This window comes from Mchenga conophoros, linkage group LG13, assembly GCF_057382185.1.
Source record: "Mchenga conophoros isolate Kocher_MC1m ecotype Shallow Benthic linkage group LG13, M_conophoros_male_GT1.1, whole genome shotgun sequence".
Lineage (NCBI taxonomy): Eukaryota > Metazoa > Chordata > Actinopteri > Cichliformes > Cichlidae > Mchenga > Mchenga conophoros.
This window is the reverse complement of record NC_140538.1, coordinates 14,829,515-14,854,193: the sequence shown is the minus strand read 5'-3', so window position 1 is coordinate 14,854,193 and position 24,679 is coordinate 14,829,515. Positions and strand designations below refer to the sequence as shown.

The 24,679-nt window shown below is 38.9% G+C and overlaps 1 protein-coding gene across 1 annotated transcript; it reads right to left on the bottom strand.

Annotated features, from left to right (window-relative positions):
* Positions 1-570: 570 nt before the first annotated feature.
* LOC146560993 (phosphatidylcholine:ceramide cholinephosphotransferase 1-like) lies at positions 571-24,679 on the bottom strand. The gene is made up of 6 exons (XM_085296658.1): positions 24,566-24,679; positions 8,039-8,902; positions 7,799-7,916; positions 4,417-4,570; positions 3,438-3,604; positions 571-3,002 (listed from the first exon to the last, which is right to left on the bottom strand). Exons 2-6 carry the CDS (start codon positions 8,635-8,637, stop codon positions 2,826-2,828), a joined length of 1,215 nt encoding a protein of 404 aa, XP_085152784.1. The 5' UTR covers positions 8,638-8,902; positions 24,566-24,679; the 3' UTR covers positions 571-2,825.

Genomic DNA, 24,679 nt, shown 5'->3' with positions numbered 1-24,679 from the left:
GAACCATTCGTGTGTAATGCCACTGCTCTTATCCACCCTCAGCTCTCACAACATCCTTTTTTCCAGCAGCGTTTTCAGCTATAAATGGTGCGTTTATTCAAAGAGCCCCAGTTTATTGGATTGGCTGACAATAAACAGCTGTATGGATGAGAGGCGGGATTACAGAACGACTAAAGCATCAAACATGAGAGAGACTTGTTTGAAAGGTAAAAAAAGAAGACCTACAATGAAAAAAGAAAGCTGTAATATTCACAAGTTTCTATTCCCCTGTTTACGCAATAATGTTGGCCCAGAAAATATACTTTTGGCATTTCTTAATATATGTCGAAAGAACTTTAAGCCTGCCTTGTAACTTTATCAGTAGAGTATTGCACAAATTAGCTGTATACTGGAAGTGAAACCATCTTCTGACAGAAGCCAGGCCTCCTTACACTGCTCTTATTTATCCAGCTCAATGTGTCCATCTGCTGGATGTTAGTTAGATCTGCCATGACGTCATGTTCAGGTTCAACAATTTCACAGAAAGAGGGGGGGGAGTCAATTTTAAAGAAAAGGCACAAACAAGTCAAATACATTATAGTAAAATGTTTTATTCAAAAACATCCCAAGTAGATTCATTTATAATATCTTACAAATATCTGGTATGAACACTCAAACAAAAAGGAAAAAAGTGTGAGTGTGACATTTAAAGAGGGACAAGACAACAACAAAAAGAAATAATGACTTGATTGGCAAACTAACTGACAAACATTAAACCCAACCTTTATTCTTATCCAAGCCCTCAAAGAGAACTGTGTCTTGACCAAGCATAAGCCAAAATCAAGAATATGGCTGTATGCAAGGGAGCTGCTGTGCTCTTTGAAACTGAGCTGATGATTCTTTAGAAAAGTGAAATGATTGGACAATGCTACGAGAAGGAGGTGAAGCTAGTGCTGTAATCTGTCTCAAACATCAAGGCTCTCTTATTGGGATTAAACGCTACTAGGCTCATGAGATCGATTTGAAAATAATGGTATGTTCTTACTGCCTTCATTTGAAAGTTTAAAGAATATAATCACACCAGTTGCACGCTTTATTTGGGCTTGTCCGATATTGCAACTAAATTAGTGCAGCGCTACTGAGCTTAATTTGAAGTTACAGATTCATGTAGCAAGGTTAATGATTCCCTATATATGAACTTTTGTGTAATACTCTACAATTCAGTCAGTTACAAAAAAAAAAAAACCCAACAAAAAACAAAACAAAAATCTAATTATTTCGATCAATAAGGACGCATTTTCACATTCATGGAAGTTAATTCTTGCACGCTTATGGCCAAAAATGTCACCAGCTCTGTGCATCATGGTTCAGTTTGTTCCTCACAAACCACAAACAAGTCTCATTGTTTGTGACTTCGAGAAAGAGGATTGTTTGGGTGTTGCACTTACTCTTCTCAAACTGTTGGATAGCAGCCTGATTTAGCACATGTACGAAGTCGGTAAATTCATTCCAAACATGGTCAGAAACTTTGATTCAAGTTTCTTTTTTGTTGACATTTCCTCAGCTCGACACAAGTGTCACGCTGAACATTTCCCTCTACGTTTCATCACCAAAAAGGTTACGCGACAATACTCTAATGAGGTTAATTCTGATTTCAAACAAAGACCTCCGTGTGGGGAACAAGAGAGGGGCTCATTATCTCCTGAGGAAGAGATTCTGCATTGATGCACAAGACGTGTACAGACCCAGAATAACTCAACTCAGCACCTCAGAGACATTTCATATGCAACTTCCAATTAGGGAGTGATTTTTCCAGATACTGTTGCAAAGTAAAACTAGCAGATGTGGTGTAGCATGCAACTGAGCATCAGTGGTTGGGCTTTGAACATAGCCGGTGGCGGTTAAACCATGGTGAAAAGGAAACGCTTTAGACATGAACAAAATACAATTAACAGTCATTGTTTCTGGTAGAACAGAGTTAACCAGCTAAGCACAAACTGACATCAAAGAGCACTGACAACCAAACTGGATACGTCCTGTCTCTGCACTTAATTTTGGGAAGACCAATCTTCTGGCAAGGCTGGCGTAGTTGTTTTATACATTCATGGGAACGAGACTGTGACCACGCCACGGTACGAGGAAGGTACCGCTGCAGACAGACACATTACATATAGTACTTACAATCAAGCAAAAGAAGGCACTGGAAACATATTATACCACACTGGATTCTTATGCTCTCAGTTATCCATCTTGAAAAAGATAAAAATCTAAAAATCTTCTCTGGACATCATTTGTTTTTGAAAAATAAAGTCTGAAATGTTTAGAAAAATTATTTTTGCACCTTTGACTCGTTTCAGCAAGGATAGTTTACAAAAATTAAGCTGCTATTAAAAAAAAAAAAAAGGGAAAACATACTTATGGCATTTTGGTTCTTACATAAACCTCTGATTGACCCATTTGCACTAAAAATTTGAGAATATGACAACATCGACTATTCTTTTGTGCTGATAGGGAAAGAAAACTTGTGTGTGTCGTTTTGACAAACAAGTTGAGTTTTTAAAAAAAAGTGTTTAAATGCTTTATAGATGTACTATAAAAGCAGAAATGTATGTTACCTTTGAAATGGAAACAAAAACAAATAAATTAGTGCTCTGTGTTGACAAACACTGTCAGAAAAGAACGAAGAGAGGAACAAGAAAATACTAAGTGGGTCACAGTGCTACCCATATGGACAAGGGTGTTACTAGAGGTGAAAGGACAGCGCTACATTGGACAGTGCCATCTTCCTTGGTTAAAAACAGCACTTATGGAAGTCACAGTCCTCGCCTGCTTTAACATGATAGGGGTCACTGGATGTCCAGTCTGCTGTACTTCACGCTGTGGTTCCAGTGCAACGCTCGCCACGACAATGGCAGCTGGTAGTTCCGGGGGACCGGGCCGTTCACGTTCTCTTCAAAGTACTGGAACAGTCTATACCACCACACCCGTGAGAATGGGTTACTCTGTGATGTCTCTTTCAGCGACTGAAACACAACAACAACAACAAAAAGGAGAGATCACAACTGAGCCACAATTCCTATTGTGGCAGGTTAAGACCTTGTATTGGTACCTATAACTCACATACACTATACAACTTACGTACTAAAGCACAGGCTCTATTCAGCTTTATTCACTCCAAAACAGCACATTTGAATTCTAGTACATGTCTATGCTACACATGATTTTAGCCCACTAGTATGTGGTTGCTAGGCAACATGACGACATTATAATATATGATATAGATAGGAACCTAGAGGGACCTTTGGTATGTTTCATTGCTCAACTCTTTATTGCAAAAGAGGATTTTGCTAATTTTGTGTTTTATAGCAAGATTAGGCATCTTTACTTTGATGACATTATCTTTGTCCAAAAAAATAAAAAATATAAATCTAGCAGACAAACATAAATGGTACAATCACCTGTTGGTTCGCCATAGTATGGTACCACCAGAAGAGACGTGTAGTGATAAAGTAGGCCACAACCACATCCACAGTGTAGTGGTCATGGGCAAGAAGGATGCAGACTATTCCCACTGCACTCAGAGTCCAGCAAAGCCAGTGATACCACCAGAATCGCTTTGGAGAATCTACCAAAAAGAGAGGGGGAAAAATAAGTTCAAAACACCAGAAAGAACAAACCATATACCAAAAAATTGTTTTCTCCTCCTATGAATTCCAACTCCTGTATCAGCTGGTACTGATGTGTCAGTGTGACCCTACAGCACTACTTAAAGCTTTTCTTCTTTTCACCACTAGATGTCACCACTGTATCAACCAGCACTGCAGTGCCATGTATCACAGGCGAATGAAAACCAGGATTTAATCAAAAACATTGCCACAATATGATAAAGCAGTTAAAAAAGCTACAGCATTTCATCCGCATTCTGGGTTAGCAGTAAACAAGGTTGGTGGGGGTGGGGGGAATGGGGGTGGGGGGTGGTTAGATAATGGTTAACGCCTGCTGAGCAACAGAAACTGTTGTTATGTAACCAAACTACAAATAAACAAACTGACACTAAGATGACAACAACAAAAAAAATGTCAAGACGGAAACACTTCCTCTTCACTTTTACACAGGGTCCACATTTGCTTGTGCTGTTGTGTCACAGTATCTACTCGAGTGTGAAATATCAATGTGATGCCAAAGGCACTAAAACCGAAAGGCTAGTTGGTAAATCGAAGATATATAATATAAGTCCATCTTAATGCTAATTTTAGTAGCAGAGAAAATCGGGGGGGGGGGGGGGGAAACCCCACACATTTTTAAATGGTTTATGGGACTGTCAAAATCATCAGATTTAAACAGAAAGCTTGACTTTGAGAAAGGGAACTGACCCTAGAAGTAAAATATTACAATATATTCTTAATTAAACTGCAACATAGACAAAGTTAAACTTACACTCTTTGATGAAGAGGTACGTTAGTGTCAGCATGACAGTGTGGCCACTATACAGGTAATCTCCACACATAGTGTGAGCACCTGTGATGGATAGTCCCCCACCGGCAATCATTTTCATTACTCTCCTCATCTGTGCCTCCCAGTTCCCAAGCAGCTGAAAGAAACACAGTCGTTCATTAATTCACCTCTAAAGTAAGACGCCATCGGCAAGTGTGTGCACATAACTTATAAAAAGCAAAAATGTAAAAGTTTGTCGTTGCTTTTTAGCTTTCCTTTGAATTCCCAAATTCCATTATTTTATGACAATTATATTATTTAGATATAGGTAAACCATACTGAAGATATGACAATTGCAAAATACCTGGTTACAAGTGAAAGCTTTTGCAACCATACGCTCATAAAAACGACTATATTGGAAGCAAAATATACAGTGTGGAAAAAGGAGTTTTCACAGGAACCTATGCAGTCCAGTGAAACTGTAAGTACAGCCTTACTGCTTCCACAGGAATTAAGAAGGGTAGTAGCAGCCAGGTTCTGCTAATCAAATACATCTGATTAATAAATCATCAGCAACTGACAATTCCTATAAAAGCAGAGATGTATGCAGTTTGCTGGTCTGGCGCATTCAGGTGTGGGTTTTTTTTGTTTTGATTTTTAGAAGAAAGCCTCTCGTCTCTAAAATGATGCATCTGAACAAACCACAGGACTTGAGAAATAAGACCGCAGTGGAGATGTTTGGTAAAAACCAAACACAGCATGTCAAGACCAACACCTCACACCAAGTGTCAAGCAAAGTAGTGTAGGGGCCTTGATTTAGACTCATTTTGCAGCAACAGGACCTGCACACCTTGCAATCATTGAGCTGACTCTGGCTACGTCCACACTAGCCCGGATAGGTCTGAAAACGCTCGTTTTCACAGAGTTGAGCGTCCACATTGAAACGGGCCAAAACGCTTACGTTCCAGTCCTGCGCATGCGCAAAAGCAAGTGAGAATTAAAGAATTTGAAGAAAAGCTATCTGGAGCATGTACAAACTGATATTAATCTTTTTAAGGGCTGTCAAAATTGAGAGCAATCAAAACAACTGCTGTATAATGCCCTCTGCTATCTTTGTTTAATTGGTCACATGACTGCATCACATGGCTAAAATGTGTCATCGTTTTAGAAAGTCTGCGTTTTCCAGTGTCCACTCTGTGACGGGACAGCTCTGTTTTGAAATGTATGCGTTTTCGAGAGCGTTTTCAAAACGCTGTGTTTTTCCTTGAGGAAAATGCCGTCTCAGTGTGGACGGGAGGCCAAAACGGAGAGAAAACGATGCGTTTTCAAACAAAAACGCATTAGTGCGGACGTAGCCTACGTTTAAGTGCTCTAATGTCAGGTGTGAAGACATCTGTCTGACAGTTTGACCTAAATTAGGTCAAGACAATGAACCCAAGCACAGCAGCAAATCTATAACAGAGAGGCTGAAAGGGAAAAGAATCTAACTGGGTCATTGCAGGATCTAAAGTCTAGACATCAACCTAATAGAAATGCTGTGGCCAGCCATTAAAACAGCTGTGCATAAACTTATGTCCACAAACTCCAGTAAAAGCAATGCTGTAAAGACGAGTGACACAATATATTCCCACATTGTCGGTCGGTCGTTATGTCCTTGGGCAAGACACTTCACCTACTGCCTACTGGTGTTGGGCCAGAGGGGCCGATGGCTCGATATGGCAGCCTCGCTTCTGTCAGTCTGCCCCAGGGCAGCTGTGGCTACAACTGTAGCTTGCCTCCACCAGTGTGTGAATGTGAGAGTGAATAAATAGTGGAATTGTAAAGCGATTTGAGGGTCTCGAAAAGCGCTATATAAATGCAATCCATTATTATTAGTATTACATTGATATGAGAGACCGATAAAGTCGAATACAAAACAAGTCATTACTGCTAAAAGTGGTTCTGCAAGCTAGTGAACCTGCAAGGTTGCTTACGTTCTCCACAGGAATTCTGTGAAAGGTTTTCTCACATGACTATAGTTTAATTAGCAAAGTTTAAAGTAACAATACATGATGAATCCCTTTGAGATGTTTGAACCATGAAAAAAAGAACTGTAATGCTGTAGTATCTGTTAATATCCATAATATTATGTGGATTTTATATTTTCTTTTAACATACAGAGTCAAATAACAAACACATCTTTGTTATTTGAAGACCAACTTCCTCAGGCTTTGCTGCACCACCGGAGGAAGTGGTGTGGTATTTTTACATAACAGCAAAAAGCAACGGTGTACGACACTATCGGGGCAGAAAGGCTGTGTGGCTTATCTGCCATCAATCTTACATTTCCCCCAAATATGTCAACATGAGCAAGGTAGGCTACATGACCTAAACTTTAGTAGCATGATCCTAAAATAATATTTTAAGCTAGGTAAAAGAAGATATTATCCCCACAGAAAGCCTTGATTTAGGGATGTCAAACTCTTGGGCCCAATCCAGCCAACTTTGATCTCAATGGAAGCCCGTTTCCACCACTAAGAAAAGAAAAAGAAAAAAAAAGATCCATAACTCAAAATTTCGAGTTATTTTCTCGAAATTTTGACTTATTAACTCGAAATTTCAACTTATTTACTTGACATTTTGAGAAAAGTAACTCGAAATTTCGAGTAAGGACTGCCAATCAGTAATCTACGTGAATGACGTCATTTCCTTGTTACCCGGAAGCTGAAGCCTTCAGGTACAAATGCTACAGCTAAGCTACTGGTATTACATCCAGTCATGAATGCACAGATTGCTGAGTAATTTCAGCGTGGCTTCAAAAATGATGAAATCCTTGTGTTATTAGCTGAATCACATGGCGTTACTATCAGCAAACGTACTCGTGAAAGCGCCAAATGTTTGCAATCCGGTTTTGAGTGCGCGTTACTCTGCGCCATATGCTTCCAGGTAACAAGAAAGTGACCTCATTCACGTAGATTAACTCGAAATTTTGAGAAAAGTAACTTGAAATTTCGAGTTAATAAGTTGAAATTTCGTGTTATGGATATTTGTTTGTTTGTTTGTTTTTTTAGTGGCGGAAACGGGCTTCCATACAAGTGGTACAGGTAAGTGAAAGTCCCCTTTTTTGGCTGTGTCAAAGAACTTTAACTACAAATTTATTACCTGACATTGTTTTTTCGACCAGTCAGCCAATTCTGGCCCTTGGGCTTTTTGTTTCTCATTCTTGATACAAAGGCTTCCAATAAGGAGATATGAAAATGCTTTCCTAGCATTTGCAAAATAGGAACCCAAAGAAAGTTGAGCAACTACTTGACTCTCCCATGGCAAAAATAGATGCACAAATACAATCAGTGGAGACAACATTTGTTCCAAAATCAGTTAAGAAACAAACTATTCATGCTCATACCTTTGGAGCACATTTAAAGTGCATCCCAGGAACAGGCAAAGTAGTGATGTACATTGTAATACACCGGTACATGTAGAGTGTGCCCACAATGAAAAAGAACCTTCTGCCTATTATTGACCTGGAGAAAAAAAGAAGAGGGAAGAGAAAGAAAGTAAATAAAAGAATAATATATTTCCATTTAAATGAAATTTTAGCTTTGACAAGCTAAAAGTTTACACCTAACTGAGACGGTGACTGTACCTGTGCTTGAGAAGTATCCACTGTATGAGCCAGAGTGCCACCAGGAGCATGCCGTTTATCTCACAGATGGAGAAAGCCCACTCTATCCTATCAAACCAGTCGAAGAACTTATCGGGCAGTGGTGGAGTGTGCTCCTTTGTCGGGACTCTCTCGTGGACAACCGAGATGACAACAGTGGTGGTGACAAAGCACACCACCGCATAGAGGAATGCTATGCCCGTCTTCCCCCACTCAGCAGGGAATGGTGTAGCCTCCATTGTAGGGATAGGAATTTGAATCATGTCCTGGAATTCCTTCAATGTGCCATTTCTGTGGGACTTACTACTTCCGTTGGATATTCCACCAACGTGCCCATTTGCGTGGCCGTTTTTATGAGCCTCCATGTGTGTCTCTAGCTTTAGTGTCTCCAGTCGCTCCAACAGCTGCTGCCCACAATCAGACGACACCAGTGAGAGAGGAGGCTTTTGGAAATCTGCTTCTGTGAGCCTGAGTAAAGCAGGGCCATTCATCTGCTGGAGGGCATCTATGTACTCCGGCATTCCCGCTTTGCTCAACCACTGGGAAACATCCTCTGCTGTCCATGCCACCACCTTCCTCATTTTGGCCAGCGGGCAATGTGGAGGATTAGGATGGTCCCCAGACTAGAGGTTAAGGGTTAAAAGAGATTTGGCTGTTTAAAGGATAGTGGTACATCCTCTCCAGTTTTGGCACATGGTGAGTTTTGCACCTAGAGGGAGCCCAAGCCTCCTCTTATTGTGATGAAGAAAAAGAAGGAAGCAAGATCTCTTAGGGTTAGGACCAACAGATGAACAGATGTGAGTCACAGCAGCTTCCTTCACCAAGCTTTTTCCATACACTTCACCCCTGTGAAAAATAAAATGCTGTGAATCAGACTGCAGTGGTGACATATATATCCATTTCCACATACTCCACCCTAAGAGAAATTAAAACATGATTCATAATGCTAGTAAACGGCACTAAGTCAATTTGCATGCAGACATCCGGCTTAGGCTGCTGCTGGGTGTGGCCTGTACCGGATGCCTGACCAGACCTGCAAGCCTGTGTGTGCATTCCGTTTAATAGAGCAGCATGTTGCAAACCACAGATCAAACCACCAAAGATTTAATTCAGAGTTAGGGTTTCAGATTCAAATAGATGTTGATGGGAGACCTCCCATGCAAACATGAGCACATTATAAGTCTTATCTGCTGAGAGGGTGTGAAAATACACACAAAACATGTCATGGAGTGCCTCTTTTGAGTTGCAACATAAAAGGGGGTTTCTGGTTCAAAATCACTACTATTTGACAAAGGCTCACATATCTGAGGTAAATGCAAAGAAAGAGAAAGTGATGGATAGATGGAAGGAGAAAAGAAAACATCTACAGTGTGAGGCAGGGATTCATCGCTCATGGAATAAGCAGAGGAGACAGGGCCAAACACAGATAAATCCTAATTTCTACAGTTTGCTGGAGTAGACTGTCAAGCTAGCTGACCAAGTAATTCAGGTTGTTTCACAATATTATCAATCAAAAAAAAAAAAAAAAAAAAAAAATCACAAAAGTTCATATTCTCTGAGAAAATAACATTCTGCAAGTAAATCGTGCCTTTTACCTTCAACTTAAGTTTTCTTTTTGTAGTGTGCATAGTAACATCAAAATCTTTACACCAGCTAGAAGATGAACTCACGTATCTGCTGCATTTCATTAGTTTGTTTATACACCGCGGTGTAGGCGGCTGACACAGGGAGGCCCTGCTTGTGATTCTGGGAGAGAGATGTACATCTGGAGACAAATTCTGCTCTACCACATGGATGGGTCAACAGAGCAGGAGGATGGGAGGGAACCAGGCTGAGAAGAGGAACTCATAAATCAGAATGAAGGTCAGAGCTGAGCGCCAAGTCAGCCCCACCCCTGTCAGGAGGGCAGTCAGCCAGCAGTCATGCCCTCATACAGCCAGGTCAGCCTAGGCCAGCAGCAGCTAAATACACTGGCAGACTGACCAGTTGGCAGGACAACAAGCTGCACATCAGTACCTCATCTCACCTCCAATCTGCTCAGAGGCCTCTTCATTTAGGCCAGCAAAACAGGGCCAAATAAAAAGGCTGTAAGCTTGGTTGTCTACAGAAGCAGTAACAACTGGCATCAGATTTATTCTCGCTGATGTCAGGGAAATAATTTGACCTAATCACTCAATAATTCCAACGAATACAAAACACTACTAAAAGAAGTGTAAAAAAAATTAATAAATAAAGACAATGCTAATGGTACCCCCACGGACCAGCTACGTGACATCCCAGCTGTGTATGAAGACATAGCATGCTGGGAGCAAAGCAGAGCAGCATTTACAACAATGTGTTAACAGTTCACAAGCAAGACAGATCAGAGATTAGCTGTCACTGAGTCAGCTGGGTGCGAACGACCTTCGGTCTATGAATCAGCTTACTTGCAAATAATCTCACACAAGCAAAGGGAAACAACAAACTAATTCTCAAACTAATAAAGTAACCTGTACAATGGAATGCCATGCCACATTATTAGGTACACCTGTTTATCTACCCTTTAAAGCAAATATCTAATCAGTGAGTCACATGGCAGTAGCGTCATGTATTCAGGCATGTAGACACTGTTAAGATAATCTAAGGTTCACAGTACCAGAATGAGGACGAAAGATGATTTAGATGACTTGGAACGGGGCATGGCTCTTGGTGCTGTGACATATGGATGGTAAGGTCAGAATTTGTTATATGCAACATGAAAACATGGATCTGTCCTGCCTTCTATCATCAGTCTGGGTTGCCAGTAATTGTGTGGGAATTTTATTATCACACTTTGAGCATGTGTAAATGCCACAGCCTTACTGAGTACTGCTGATGATAATGTCCATCCCATTATGATCACATCTTCTGATGGTTGCTCCCAGCACCATAATGTGCCATGTCAACAAAGTTCAAATAATTGTGTGAATGCCTGTTTCTCTTTATTCTTTATCCTTTCTTTATTGTTGTTGCTTCCGTACGTTTTTTGCACCTTAACTAGTCCCACAGTTTTTAACCGATTTTTGCCGTTCAAACTTTAAACAATTCTGCTCCTTCTGCTTATGCCGGCTTATAACCTCTATACTTTTTGAGATATTAAATTTTTAATGCAATTATTTTTGCCCATTGAAATGAATGGAACACGTTATCAATGTGGTCACTTATTTTTGCTTGCCAGGCTGAGGTGTGTTTTAGCTCAGTGAGATGAGCAGCTGTTCCCAGACCGGGAGGGCAGGGTTCAAATCCCGCTTATGGCAACGTTTTTTTCAGTTAACAAAACTTTTTTTTTTAACCCTTTTCAACACAAATTTCAGCTTCATCCCTTTTCAGAAGAATTTTCATTTTTTTCACCCCTTTTCAGCACAAATCCCAGCTTTTCCAGCTGTTTTCAGCAGAAACTCTGCTGATTCACCTCTATTCAGTACAACCTTCTGCTTTTTTTTTTTATACCTGTTTTATGCAGAAGTTCTGCTGATTAACCTATTTTCAGCAGAATTTTCATCCTTTTCACCCCTTATCAGCACAAAGCATCCTTTGCTCATTTCAGCAGAATTGTCAGTTTCTCAATCACTTTTTGGTTTCCTGTACGCCAGTTTGGTTCAGTGAGATGAGTAGCCGCCTTAAGGCCAGGAGGCCCGGGTTCAAACCCTGCTCAGGGCAACTTTTCTTTTCATGAGACAGTTGAACTTTTTCACCTATTGTCAGTACAAATTTCTGCTTCTTTCTGCAGAATTTTCAGTTTATTCACCTCCTTTCAGCACATAGTTTTACTTCTGCTTTTTTCAGCAGATTCCACTACAAGGCATTCACACAGCATTTTCGCAGGAAATGCAACTTTTTCTAGTGTCAAACTGGTTTTGTGAACATGGCATGGTACCAGATCTCAATCCAGTAGAGCAACTTTGGGATGGGATGAAAAGAAAGATTTGCATCATGGATGCTCGCAACAAATGTGGAATCTATGGCACAAAGAATTAAAGCAGTTCTTAAACCAAAAGACAGTCCAACTTGTTACTGGCAAGGTGGACCCTACGAAGTGGCCAGTGAGTGTATTTGCATGGACAAATATTATATTTGAATTTGAAAGATACCACCTTTCAACAATATTTTTGTTTAGTTATTTTGGTACTTAGGTATGGTGCGGTACTTTTTCATTGGCTGTAACGGTTATGTGACCCTATAACTTAAGGATTCTCTGCTAGCATAAGGTGTGTGTGTGTGTGTGTGTGTGTGTGTGTGTGTGTGTGTGTGTGTGTGTGTGTGTGTGTGTGTGTGTGTGCGTGTGTGTGTGCGCGCTCCACACACAACAGAAATTACACTAAGGATTGCAAGCAAACAAGCAAAACCCTCAACCTCATATTATTGTGAATTTTGAAATGCAACAAAGATGTGTATGTATGTATGTATGTATGTATGTATGTATATGCATCTTTAGTCGTACACATAAAGCAGTGCAAAGTCCACATCCTATGATGTGACAAGTTAAGCAAGCAGATGTCTTAAAAGATAAACTGTAGATAATCAACTGTGTAGACATAGACGAGGTGTTTTTACTCTGTGTTTTAAGAGGTTTTTACTCTGTGCCATTGATGTTCTTTCTTAACTGATGTTCTTTCTTAACTGTGCAAATTTAACTTCTTGAGCGATGTGGACAGTACTCACATGAGCTGTTACAAGTTTGTAAGTCTCATTTTAATATTAAGTATGCATTCTTCATGAAGATTATTCACCCATTATTGGTTTAGGCAGCTACCCAGTTGATTCATTAAAAGTCTTTGATGCATGGCTGAATCACTTCAGTAACCCACACCAACACAAGTGATGACTTCCACATGCATTTCACAATGTGGCCAGTTGTGCAAAGATGAAAAAGAAGATGGGGGTTTAAACTTCTCACTGTAGCCCTTCTTCCGTTCTTCAACCAACTATCGCTGTCACTTATTGTTTTCCGCTGTGAAACACTATGATGCCTTTTCAGAAGAGACTGTCTGAAAGTAGTCCAATTTTTAGCCGAGGACTAATATTGTCAGCTTTTCTATTCCCCATCTGGCACGGATTATCAGGTATTAAAATGGTGAATAAACATCACTATTTTCTATATTTGATACAAGCCATTCTAATCCTGCCAGTAAATAACTGAAGCGACTATCTACCAGGTATTTTCCAAAATGGAACACAGCCATTAAAACCAAATGAGCCTAGTACTTGGAATTCAGCATTACACGTAAAACTAAGGCTTGCTGGCCAAAAGCATGTGGGCATGCTTTTCAACTATAAAATTAATAATTAATTGTTGTTTAACAGCTACAAATACATCACATGGTGTGATGGAAAGAAATAAAGAACAAAGGAAGCAACCATCATTGTAAAAGAAGCATTTTGGAGAAGCAGATCATGTCACCATTTCCTCATATTTTCACATGTAAGCTCTGTTGCACACAAAAAGTAGAATTATTCTAACAAGGATAGTTTTAACACAAGTACAGTACCACCCATGAGCAACAATATATCACCAGACAAACATAAACCCACCATCCATAGTCTGGTTGGTGAGCCAAAAGTGGGACCAAGAGACTCATTTACATCAAGACTATGAACGGAGAGTCGATTCAGATCAGTAATTCAAAAAAAGCTTTTCTGAAAACACAGTTGCTCTGCTCGACATTCATTCCTGTACTTGACAGGGTAGACACACTGATGACTTTCTGTTGGGCCAACACTAGATACACGCTTTTTAAATGCTTGAAATGAATTTGAGCTTAAAGTGTCAGCTGTGTGATGCGTTTAACTACTCCTTCTTACGTGTTGCAAAATTTATGTTTGCATGAATGGACGCAAACACATTGTGTTTATATTTTATCTGATTTTATGAATTTTGCTGCACATTTATTTATAAACAAACGGCTGCCTCTTGTGAGAGCTGAAACTTCCCAGCATGATTAATCAGCTTTGTGAAATTAGGAGAAGTACAGACTTGCATATTTTGGGCTGCGAATACAGATGCACACTACAGATGTTACCACAAATAAATGTGCACAGACACAAGTAAACCGGACCCACCTGTGCTGGTTTATCTGTGGATCACTCAAGCTGGAACATGTAGATATGTTTTTTGCAGAGCATTTAAATTTTTTTCCTTTTTGGGGGGGCCAGTTAACCAATGACAAGAAGAGTGGAATGTCTCCAAACCATGTAAAACAATTCAGGGGGCCAAGGTACCTAGCAGCAACAAGCGTGGAAGTATATAAAAAGATCAACAGCTGCGCAGCTATTTTGAGAACAACTCTGCACAGGTTTTGTAGGTGCAAATTATTTGAAGTTAGCCAAGCATATCACTTTGCTTTAAAAGGGCAACTAATGTTAGTGTTATTAAAATTATTTGTGCTTCATTTCTGATTAATCAAATGTGGTGAAATTGCAGTTCTGTTTTTTTATTATAGCACTAACATAAAAGTAACCACTCTGTGTTTCAACTCCAATTATGTGGAGGGGAAAAAATTAATGGATTTCAGCTTTTGATGTACAAGTGTCTCTTATTCACAGCGCCCAGGGTTATTCAATTTGGCTCTTTACTTTTAAACTATGGTAGATTAACTGCTAATGAAAACTGTTAGTTGCCCCCTAACATAAGTTACAATCCTTTTTTAAGCTACATATTTAGCTATTTCTCATTGAGACACAGCTAAGCTATTGCAGTTGAAGAGAAGCCACAGTAAAAAAAAAAAAAAAGGTCCTAATTATATTCTATGCACAAGATTTAAAGTAAAATAAAATGAAATACAGCATTAGAGTTTTCTAACTACGTCAGCTACATCCATACACACATTAGTAGATGTCTAATAATTCGATCAGAAAATTATTTAACTGTAGGCTATAGACTTTGCATGCCACATGACTTGTCTTGAGGAAGGTACACAGTTACTTTTGTTGTTAGGCAGTGATCAATCCAATCTCCATACCAAGCACATTTAGAAATAATGAAGTTACTCTTTTGTCACATGCTTGCATACAAGCAACACTCTTGGACAGAAGACCCTCATGGATGTTGCCTGCTACTGCAGGCAAGTAATAAAACAAAGAGTTGCACCAATTCCAGATTTTAACTTCTTTTTAAACTCTTGCCAAAGTGAGATTTAATTATTTAAATCTCACTAACCTGACATAGATTCACACAGCCACGTCGCAGTAATAACTTCTATTCTCTATAAACTTTCTGAGCTACAGTAGATACAGCACTGTATGCAGCCTAACACTTTTTTTTTTTTTTTTTTTACACCCTCCGTGCCACTTGTGCACCAGTGTAAGTGGTGAAATGCACACACTTTCTGATATTCACAGCTCAGAATAAGTACTGATTTATTAAGAGTATGAGGAAAAACTGCCAGCAGATCACTTCGCCACTTTGCACCAATAAATCTCACTTGTGAAAAGCTTGTGTTGCCTTTAACCTCTGTCTGCATGTGATACAATTACAATTTTGTGTAAATGTAAATACAAAACATTTTATGTCAATGGAAGTAAACAAATATGATATTTCCACACAACTGCTTTTAAAAAGGAATGAATCGTTTATCTTCTTCCTGTTCTGTGATCTAAGGGTGTTGGCCTTTTCTTTGTTGAGATTTTGAAAGACTTCTATCCGATTACAATTTTTTTTTTGTACCTTTGGAGCCCACTAACAATGAATGAACAAGACGCTCTCATCTGTATCCCTTTACAGCACGCAAACAAACACCCCCATAGACAATGAAAGGACAATATTTACATAGCCGGGCTAACGTGGCTGCAGTGAAATATTACATTGATAAAATGTAACCCTGTTTGTTCCTGTGATCACATGGTAGTTCAGAGAGCCATTGGAATGAGTTAATTTGGTTAGGCCAACTCCTTCGACTATGGTCCCATTTCTAAGAAACAGAGCCACTGAGAAGGTCAGATTCACGAGAAGAAATCCATTTGCATTCACACTGGTTCTATACTTTAAAACTTCCTTAGTGGTGAATACTCAGGAATGAATAATCTCCTCGGGCTACATAAAATAAAAATGGGAGACGACTGTGTTTTTTAAAGTCCTAGCACTTTATATCAGGATAGACATGCTACCAAAGTAAACATCCTTGCTTTTGCACAGTTGCTTCTTAATAATACTTAATATCTATGCCATGAACACACTCAACTTTCTCATTTAACCTACAGCTTGATGTTGCTTTCTTAAAATAACAGAATGTGTATTTAGTGTTGCAGAGGGGCATGATCCCTTTGAAATGCGACCAAAAATAAATGCAAAAACCACAATTGCAAGCATCATATCTTGAAGTGACCCAATCAGCTTCAGAAGCCACGTGAAATGCAGAACAAGATACAGCCACTAGAAAGTTTTGCATAATATTGCAGTGACAGTGACAACTGTCATGACCAGACTATGAACTGTGGTTATAACTGCATGACTGTAGGTATAGTACAAAGTGCCCATGGAATGATACTGTCATTAAAATGAGCCGTTTCTACTCCTTCCCATGTTGGATTTAAAATCCAAAGGGCCCAAAGGCAAAACTCATTCACTCTTGAATGAATTCAATTGAAGTTGTTGAAATATTACCTCCATATCATTATTTTACTACTTTATGTTATGAAACCTACAACATATGCTGTTCATACCTTAAAAATCCTGCTATCACAAAACAATGTTATCTCATATCAATCTGTTAATTGACAGTGCAAGGATGCAAAAATAGGATAGGTGTTTGCACAAGTCTCTGGGGGAGCTGAATGTCACAACAACCAATGTACTGAGAGTTTCTGTCTTCTAATGAGAAAACCACCTGTGGCTTTATGGGTCATGGATAAAGATGATAGGCCCATACAGCCCCAGAGGATCATCACACAAATTAGCTAGATGCTCTGTTCATCTGTGTGTGGTGTAGACACTTCATAAATTATATCTGGGATAGCACAGAGAAGACTTCTTGTCAACAGGGAGTAATTAGTGTATTACCCAGCATTGACTACATATTATCAACAATCTGACTACAAAGACGAGTCTCATAGCTGCAATGACCTAGCAGACTTGGGCAGAAAATTCCCAACTTGCCAATAATGTTTTCTGACTGAAACTAGAAAATTGATAGCTCATGTCATTTAGAAAAATCGTAAAACATTTAAAGCACACTTTAAATGCCAACAAAGCACAATGATGATTCTCAACTAGCCTGGACTTTGGACTTTTAAGGATCATTAACTTACTGTACTCCAAGTCTTCTGGGTCTTTGCAACCTCAACAGTCTTTACGTGAAGAGGCAATCAGTGCGCCCTTTTGATATCCTCATGGCAAGGAAGGTCAAATGGAAGGAAAACAGCTACTTGCTCATCTATATTAACGTACTATTTTATTTAAACTATGTATGTGACCTCCTTAATCCATTAGGTATAAAAGTGTATGTTAAAGGTTTAGTCATGTGGAAGCTAGGGCAACATGAACCAGACAAAATTGTATAGGTATGATTAGTCTTAAAGCTCATTACCATGTAGGCTCAAACTGTATCTTTTGCAGTCTGCTTCCTCATTATACGACTGACGTAAACTGAATGGGAAATCATCTCTTACTTGACTTTCTAGCAATGCTTTGTGTCTACACAATTTGTGTTTCATATGTCATAGCACTGGTCTGCCTTTGGTCACTGTTATACCAGCTACCCCAAGTACATTACTAGGTTCATTTTTCCTTGTAAAATAGCCTAAAATCTACAATAAGGCTGCACTAGTGGTGGGCGATATAAATGATATACGATAGAAACTATATCAATTTGGCCAATAATAGAGATTTTGACTATATCGCGATAGCGCATGTTGATGATGTCATCAAGCTATGCCTGTTTTGTTCAAAAGCATCGCAGCGGCTACAACCATTATCATCTGCAAATTATGCCGGGTGACAGTCATAGCAAAGAGATGAAGCACTTTTGAAATATGGGGAAAGCCAAAAACTGCGCTTCCACCACTTCCGTAACTGATTCATTAATGTTGAATTCTCTCGCAGCTGTTCTATTTCCATGTTGTTGCAGTATATTAATAACTAACCTCGTATTGTGGATAAATAATCTCAGTTGTTCTCCTGACTGAAGTTTGGCCCGTGTATAGCACCCTGCTATGCGATTGCATTTGTCTCTAACCACCAGAATCCCTCACGTTAACTTTTATCGAGTGGGAAAAAAGTTGGCGTTCATCCTCCAGCTTCACTGTGCTAATGTTATGCTAACATAGCTGTGTCGCTAGCAATCACGTAGGACAACATTATATACCAGGTAGTCCAACTTTAGTAACCCTGCAAACGCCACTGCTGTTTAGTTTTCTGTTTTCATTTATGTTGACATATTATGTTAAGTGATAGCAGAGCTGTACGTTTGAATTAAAAAAAATCTCTCAGTCACAACATGGTATGTCATGTTTAGGTGGAAACTAGCGAGCTAACTTCCTGTTAACTTCTAATTCAGTTAAATGTAAGAAATTCTGTTTTCATGGATGCCTGGATGTTAAACTTAATTGTTACACCTGGTAAAGCAGCAAGGCTGATGATTTTATTAAAGATGAAAGAATTTAGACCGTTTTTAACTCTCAGTGTTTGTTTGACTTTGGACCTGAAGAAGACGGAGTTTTGGACCCAAATTACAAAGCGAAGCTCCTCACTACGGCAGCCGTAATGCTCTGACAATCTATCAAGCAGTGCGGCTTACCAAAGTTGTACTAAAACATTTTTTAACAGATTTCTGCACGCCAAAATCGGTTCGAGGTCAGTAAGCACAACCAGAATTCAAACATAAGGCACACTCTCGATTTTTGAGAAAATTAAAGGACTTTAAGTGTGCCTTATAGTGTGGAAAATACCTTATACAGAAGAAAAGAATATATCGCGATATATATCGTTACTACACGTGCTTCAAATTATACCGCGATATGGATTTTAGGCCATATCGCCCAGCCCCAGGCTGCACCGTATCATACAATCTGCAATAATATTCTTATACATTTTTATGTAATAGAAAAGTGTTATACTATGCATTTACATGCATAACACTGACACTAGCTGATGTCTGAGTGAGAGACCAGCATGTCAGCCTATGCCAATACAGTACCTAAAATTGTAGCTATTACAGAGGACAATACTTTGTTTAAATGTTTAACAGGAACAGTTTTCTTACATAATTTGCGAAATCTGTTTCATCACTTGATAAAAAAATAATAAAATAATAGCTCCACCAAAGCACCACAAGGCTATAACGACATGTGACGAGATGCAAGCAGCTGGTAAGGTGCAGCCCTAAGTCCGATAACTAATATGGGATGCAAAGAGGAACCGGAGCTACCTGAAAGAAACCAAAAAGGAAAATAGCCAGCTCAGATGTATGCGAGGAAAATATAAGCCATTAAAAGGCCTTCAGTGGTAGCTTGATCTGCTTAAAATGTCTTACCAACAGACCCACCCATCATGCTTGCCAACATGTGTTTGTCATGGCCCTGCATCAACTAAAAACTTAAAGCTCACACATCAACTCCAGTGAAATTCCTACTTATGCACTGCCCTTTTGTTGCAGAATTATTAAAATGCCATCTTGTATTTTGACACAATTTCTTTCCTGACATTTCCGTGCTACTAGCCTAGATTTCTAAAAGCTGTTGTAGGACACAAGAAACTGGGGCATCATATGAGTGGTGGTAAAATTTCATGTGTTTCTAATTATGGCAGAAACAGTACTGAAGCTCTGCATTTTACTTGGCCCATAAATGCTTAATTAAACCAATAGCAGTTGATCAATAAAATGTAAAGTCAACTAACACGTGCATTAGCTACTAGCATTATCACATAAGATTGCATATTAAAGCACAAATATGCTAACTATTTTCAGTCATCAAATAAATATCTAATTTTTTAAATTATAAAACCTATGAAATAAAAAACAGAAACTGAATATTAACAAAAATTTACAATACAGAATTAGTTAGTGTAAGTGGTACTATTACACAGAACTAAGTTTAAACTAGGCTAAGTTACTGCTACCCAAAGGGAGCACACAGTGGGGATCAAGCCCTAATTAGGAAGATTTTAAAGAGTGCTGAAACTCAATGCCAACCTTGTTCTGAGTCATTTTGATAATGACAGCAAACAATAGACCTTAATTTTAGTTAATCCCAGCAGTGTTAGAAATGAGAGGCTGTTCAAAAGAAGCTGGTGTTTTAGTTAAGCAGCCAAATATGCTGAACCATACCTATTAATATAACAAATGGTCCTTTTATCAGTTTTCTGATTTTGCTGGTGTTGCCTTATTTATGTGCAACTACCTTTTTATATTCAGTATATAGCATTTAGCTGCTTTTTCATTAACTCTTTTTAGCCTAACATAGAACAAGCCCACCAGAGCCTATCTTTACATTTTTATATGCTGTTGTGCCATTCTTTGGAACATTTCAAATGGCTATGAATGAATACAACTGTTATATCCCAAATTAAACTACAAGGAAATTAAAAATTGTTTTTGTTTTTTGTTAGGTTTTTTTTGTTTTGTTTTTTGTTGAGGTTCTTTCTTTCTTTAACACAAACATCCAAGCTGAAACTCAGTCAAAAGTTTCTTAGTGTAACTCTAGGTCTCTTCGCCACTTTTGCAAAAGGGACCTCATGTTTCCATTACTTTAGGCACAAATCTCACAAGGGCCACAAACAAGTACTTCTGTTTTCTCTTTATCGAGTCAGAGCAAATTGGGAGCCATCCAATTTTTAATAGAGTCTTGGCACCTATGCAAGATCTAGAACTTAGAAACATCTTGAGGTTTAAAAGAGATATGTAATTAAATGTCATCTGTGTATCAGTGATAACAAATGTGGACCATAAGGACCATATATATCAGAAACTATAAAGGCTCCAAAATAGAACCTTGTGGCACACCAAAAGCACAAGAAGTGAAAGAGGCGGTGAACTTAGAAGTAGCCACCAAAAAAGAATTTAGAATAATTCAGTGAGATATATAGAGTTTAAAAAAAAAAAAAAAAAAGAAAAGAAAGAAAAATAAAGAGGATTTTGAAAATTCCAGCCTATGACCAGAAGGCACATGATGTAAACAGACAGCAATACAATTATTAACGGGTGCTTAGAAATTTGAATAAAAAATTTCCATCTTAGAATCAGTAATCGTTACATAAATATTAAGAGGGACCATGTGTCAGACTAGTTTGAATTTATGGTTCTTAATACCCATCACTAGACAGTAATCCTGGACAGTACTCCAGTCAAAGCCATTATACATGAACACAAGTTATTAATAGTGTTATGTACCCAGTAGCTACACAACATAGAAAGTTATTAACATATTTAGTTACTTTCATGTTTTGTTTTTGTAATTACATAATTACATCATGTGTCAGTGTTTGTGTTTCTCTTGTTTGTTAGCTCAATTTTGGTCACTTCTGTTAGATAACTTACTTCACCTTATATGTTGACATTGTATAGTTTTTTCCGCTAAACTCACCTCTTTTAATGGCCCAGAACTATGACTTCCAATTACAATTTGATCGGTTTTCCATTTTTAGGTAAAACAAAAGACATTTGTTTCAAAAACTACACATGTGACCAAATGTTTAGCCAGTGGCACCAACATAAAATCATAAAATCATTGAAATAATTTATTTACCACTAAACATTCTTTAAACTTACTTTAAACCTCACCATATCATGAAAACATTTCAAAAATAATCTATATAAAAAATGAAGCAGCAATGTGCATGAGAAACAAAATTTTGGCTATGACTGCACACTGTGTTACTAACCACCTTGGCCCTTCACAATTATTTATTCTGAATGAAGGGTATTTAATCCTAGTGTTGCAGTTCAACCCCACTTCAAAAGCACTGACAGAAGGACTGTGGCACCTGACAAGTTTACAACTTATATAGTTTATGCCAGTACAAAATAAAACTCTGCCACACACACCACCCCCTGGTCTGAAATGACTTTAAAATTTGTGAACAAAATCCTCAAAGAGGTTAAGCATATTACTATAGATTACTACATTTCTAGAGAGAAAGGTAAGGATAGCAGGATAACATTAGTCACCTTATCAAGCACACCTGACAATCTAAAGCACTCTAGTACGGTGCTGGGTCCACTTTTATGATGCCCATAATGTTCGTTTTTCCCCGACACTGTCACAGCTGTGTTAATTGTTAACCAAGACCTCCATCACCTCGACAGATATATCAGAAATCGCTGGTTGGCACAAAGTCACGTGGACTGTTAGTAAAACTTTAAACACATCAGCAAACCCTAACTCCACATATTACATTAATATAAAAAAAATTATTAACATTAAATACATCAAGTATATTTTTGACAAATGAATGAATGAAGAATAAATGTAAACTTAATTAATGGGGAATAATTCAAGAGTTAAATTTTATGCCCAAGAGTGCGTTATTTCAGTCTGCCCTGCAGAGGTAACGGAGAAGTAATTTTTATATGGGTATCACTATTACAACAAAACAAATCCACCCAAACCACTACACCAGTATGCAGTATGCACTGCTAACGCGCCCAGTGTATCTTTCACAAAAGGCTTTATTTACTAAAACTCTGTGGTGAGTGCACATGCAGGCTTCTTCCCCCCTTTTATCTGCTTTTCCCTGTCTTGGAGTTTGTGTCTCACTCGTCTTCCTCATCCTGCTCTGTTCATAACTGTGTCTCTCCTCATTTCCTGCCGCTGTCTGCTTCTCTCTCTTCTGCAGAGGCTAGACCCAAAAATTTCCCTAAGCTTCCACTAACAGTTTGTCGGCACATGCAAACATCACTCATAAGGGTGCTACTGTCAGTTAGATTCAAAAATGATGTCAATGTCAAAACCTAGACAATGGTGCTATCATTAACAAAAATAATAATACTTACACCACCTCATACACTTTAATTGCTTCCTGTAACCAACATCATTGATAAACAAACAAACAAAAAGTAGACCGTTTGTGTGTCTGTGTTAGATATTTTTAATTTCTAAATTTAAAATGAAAAACTGGAGGGGGGGGCACACAATAGTCAATGACAGCATGGAAACCCCATTTCTTTCCCAGTACTCGAGGAAAAAGGAAATTCATGGTGGTATTGTTGTCCAATCTGTTTTTCATGGCTGTGCCTAGAGGAATCACATTTTTTTACCCCTTACTAAACGAAAAAAATCTGTTTTCTTGCTTGTCAAATGCTTGTTCAATGTGTGGCATGCTTCCCTTGTGCAATGAGGCGTTCTCTGCAAAAGCTCTGAGTACAGTGACAACAATAAACCCCATTTAACATTTTGCCTTCTTGACACTGGCTGCAGTCACACTGTTTATCGCAGTGAAGAGCTGCTTTCTCAACAGTTTCTTGGCACAGACATCTCCCTGTTCACTTCGTTCACTGTCTCTTTTGACTGGTGAAAGTCTTCAGGGCATTTCCTTGTGCCCTGTGTGGATATCGGTGGTCATACACAGCAAATGAAACAGATTTCGGTTTTGTTTCTTCAAAGAAGCTACAATTATTTAAACACTTCTGTTTCCTTAAAGTGAAGTGGGCTTCTCTGTTGCAGTGTGTGGGAAACAGTGCTATGTCAGGTCCCACCTCTTCTTCTTCTTCTTAAGAGAAGCAAAACAGATGCGGCTGTTATTCAGCCAAGAAGCACAGGGCTAAAACAAATGTTTGACCATCTTTTTCTCTCGGTTAATATTTACACAGAAAGAGTAAGAGTAGTACAGCGAGATTGGTGGAAAATACACCCACTCATCCGCCGTCTCTGTAACGGGCACACCTGAGATTTAGCTTTGCATCCAAATAATGGTTGACTCAAGTGACTTAGCGTGCTAAAAACACCGCTTTCATTCACACCAAGGCCTTAGCAGCCGCTCTGTATAGTGTGGCTTAAAAGCTTATAGTCTGACCACCTAAAAATAGATAGACAAGCTGGCGTCTTCAGTATTTAGCTAGCTAGCCTGCTAGCTTGGGCTCTTGTATTGAAAGCGAGGGTCTGGGAGGACAGTAAGCAAGTGTGTGTGTGTGTGTGTGTGTGTGTGTGTGTGTGTGTGTGTGTGTGTGTGTGTAGGAATAAAAACTGCACATTAATAACCAGCACGGGTTAAAATTACCACACAGAGGAGTGTAGCCGAATCCCGATAAACGATAACGGGACATGTTTAGTCGAGAAGAGTCGATAAAAATGTTTCAACACAAGGCCAGGGAGCGCTTAGTGGGCTAACGCAACGTTTGGAAATACATGGAAAAGATAAGAAGTGGTCGCACAAAAGAGCAGCTGTTGCAATACAGCGGTTTATCTTTCAGTTTGTAGTTAACACATTAACTTAGGTTAACCTATCTCCACACGACTCGGAAGCCAAAGTGTTAACTTAACAACTAAATATGGAACAAAGAGGTATCTTTCGATAGCTAGGTTCGTTTTCGACATTAGATAACTGTATTGAAATTGCCTTACCGTTGAAATGTGAAATGTTTACGGACCTCTTCTCGACTCGTACTGCTCAGTACCGCAATGTGGTGGTCTGTATCTTTTGGTCAGTAGGGTAGGCGGGTTAGCAGGGAGTTCCCC

Coding starts and splice junctions, on each gene's coding strand:
- LOC146560993 (XM_085296658.1), bottom strand. CDS start 8,637: ATGAGGAAGGTGGTGGCATGGACAGCAGAGGATGTTTCCCAGTGGTTG. Junction 7,917..8,038: donor TGGATACTTCTCAAGCACAG/GTACAGTCACCG, acceptor TTTTTTCTCCAG/GTCAATAATAGGCAGAAGGT. Junction 3,003..3,437: donor ATACTATGGCGAACCAACAG/GTGATTGTACCA, acceptor GTTGTGTTTCAG/TCGCTGAAAGAGACATCACA.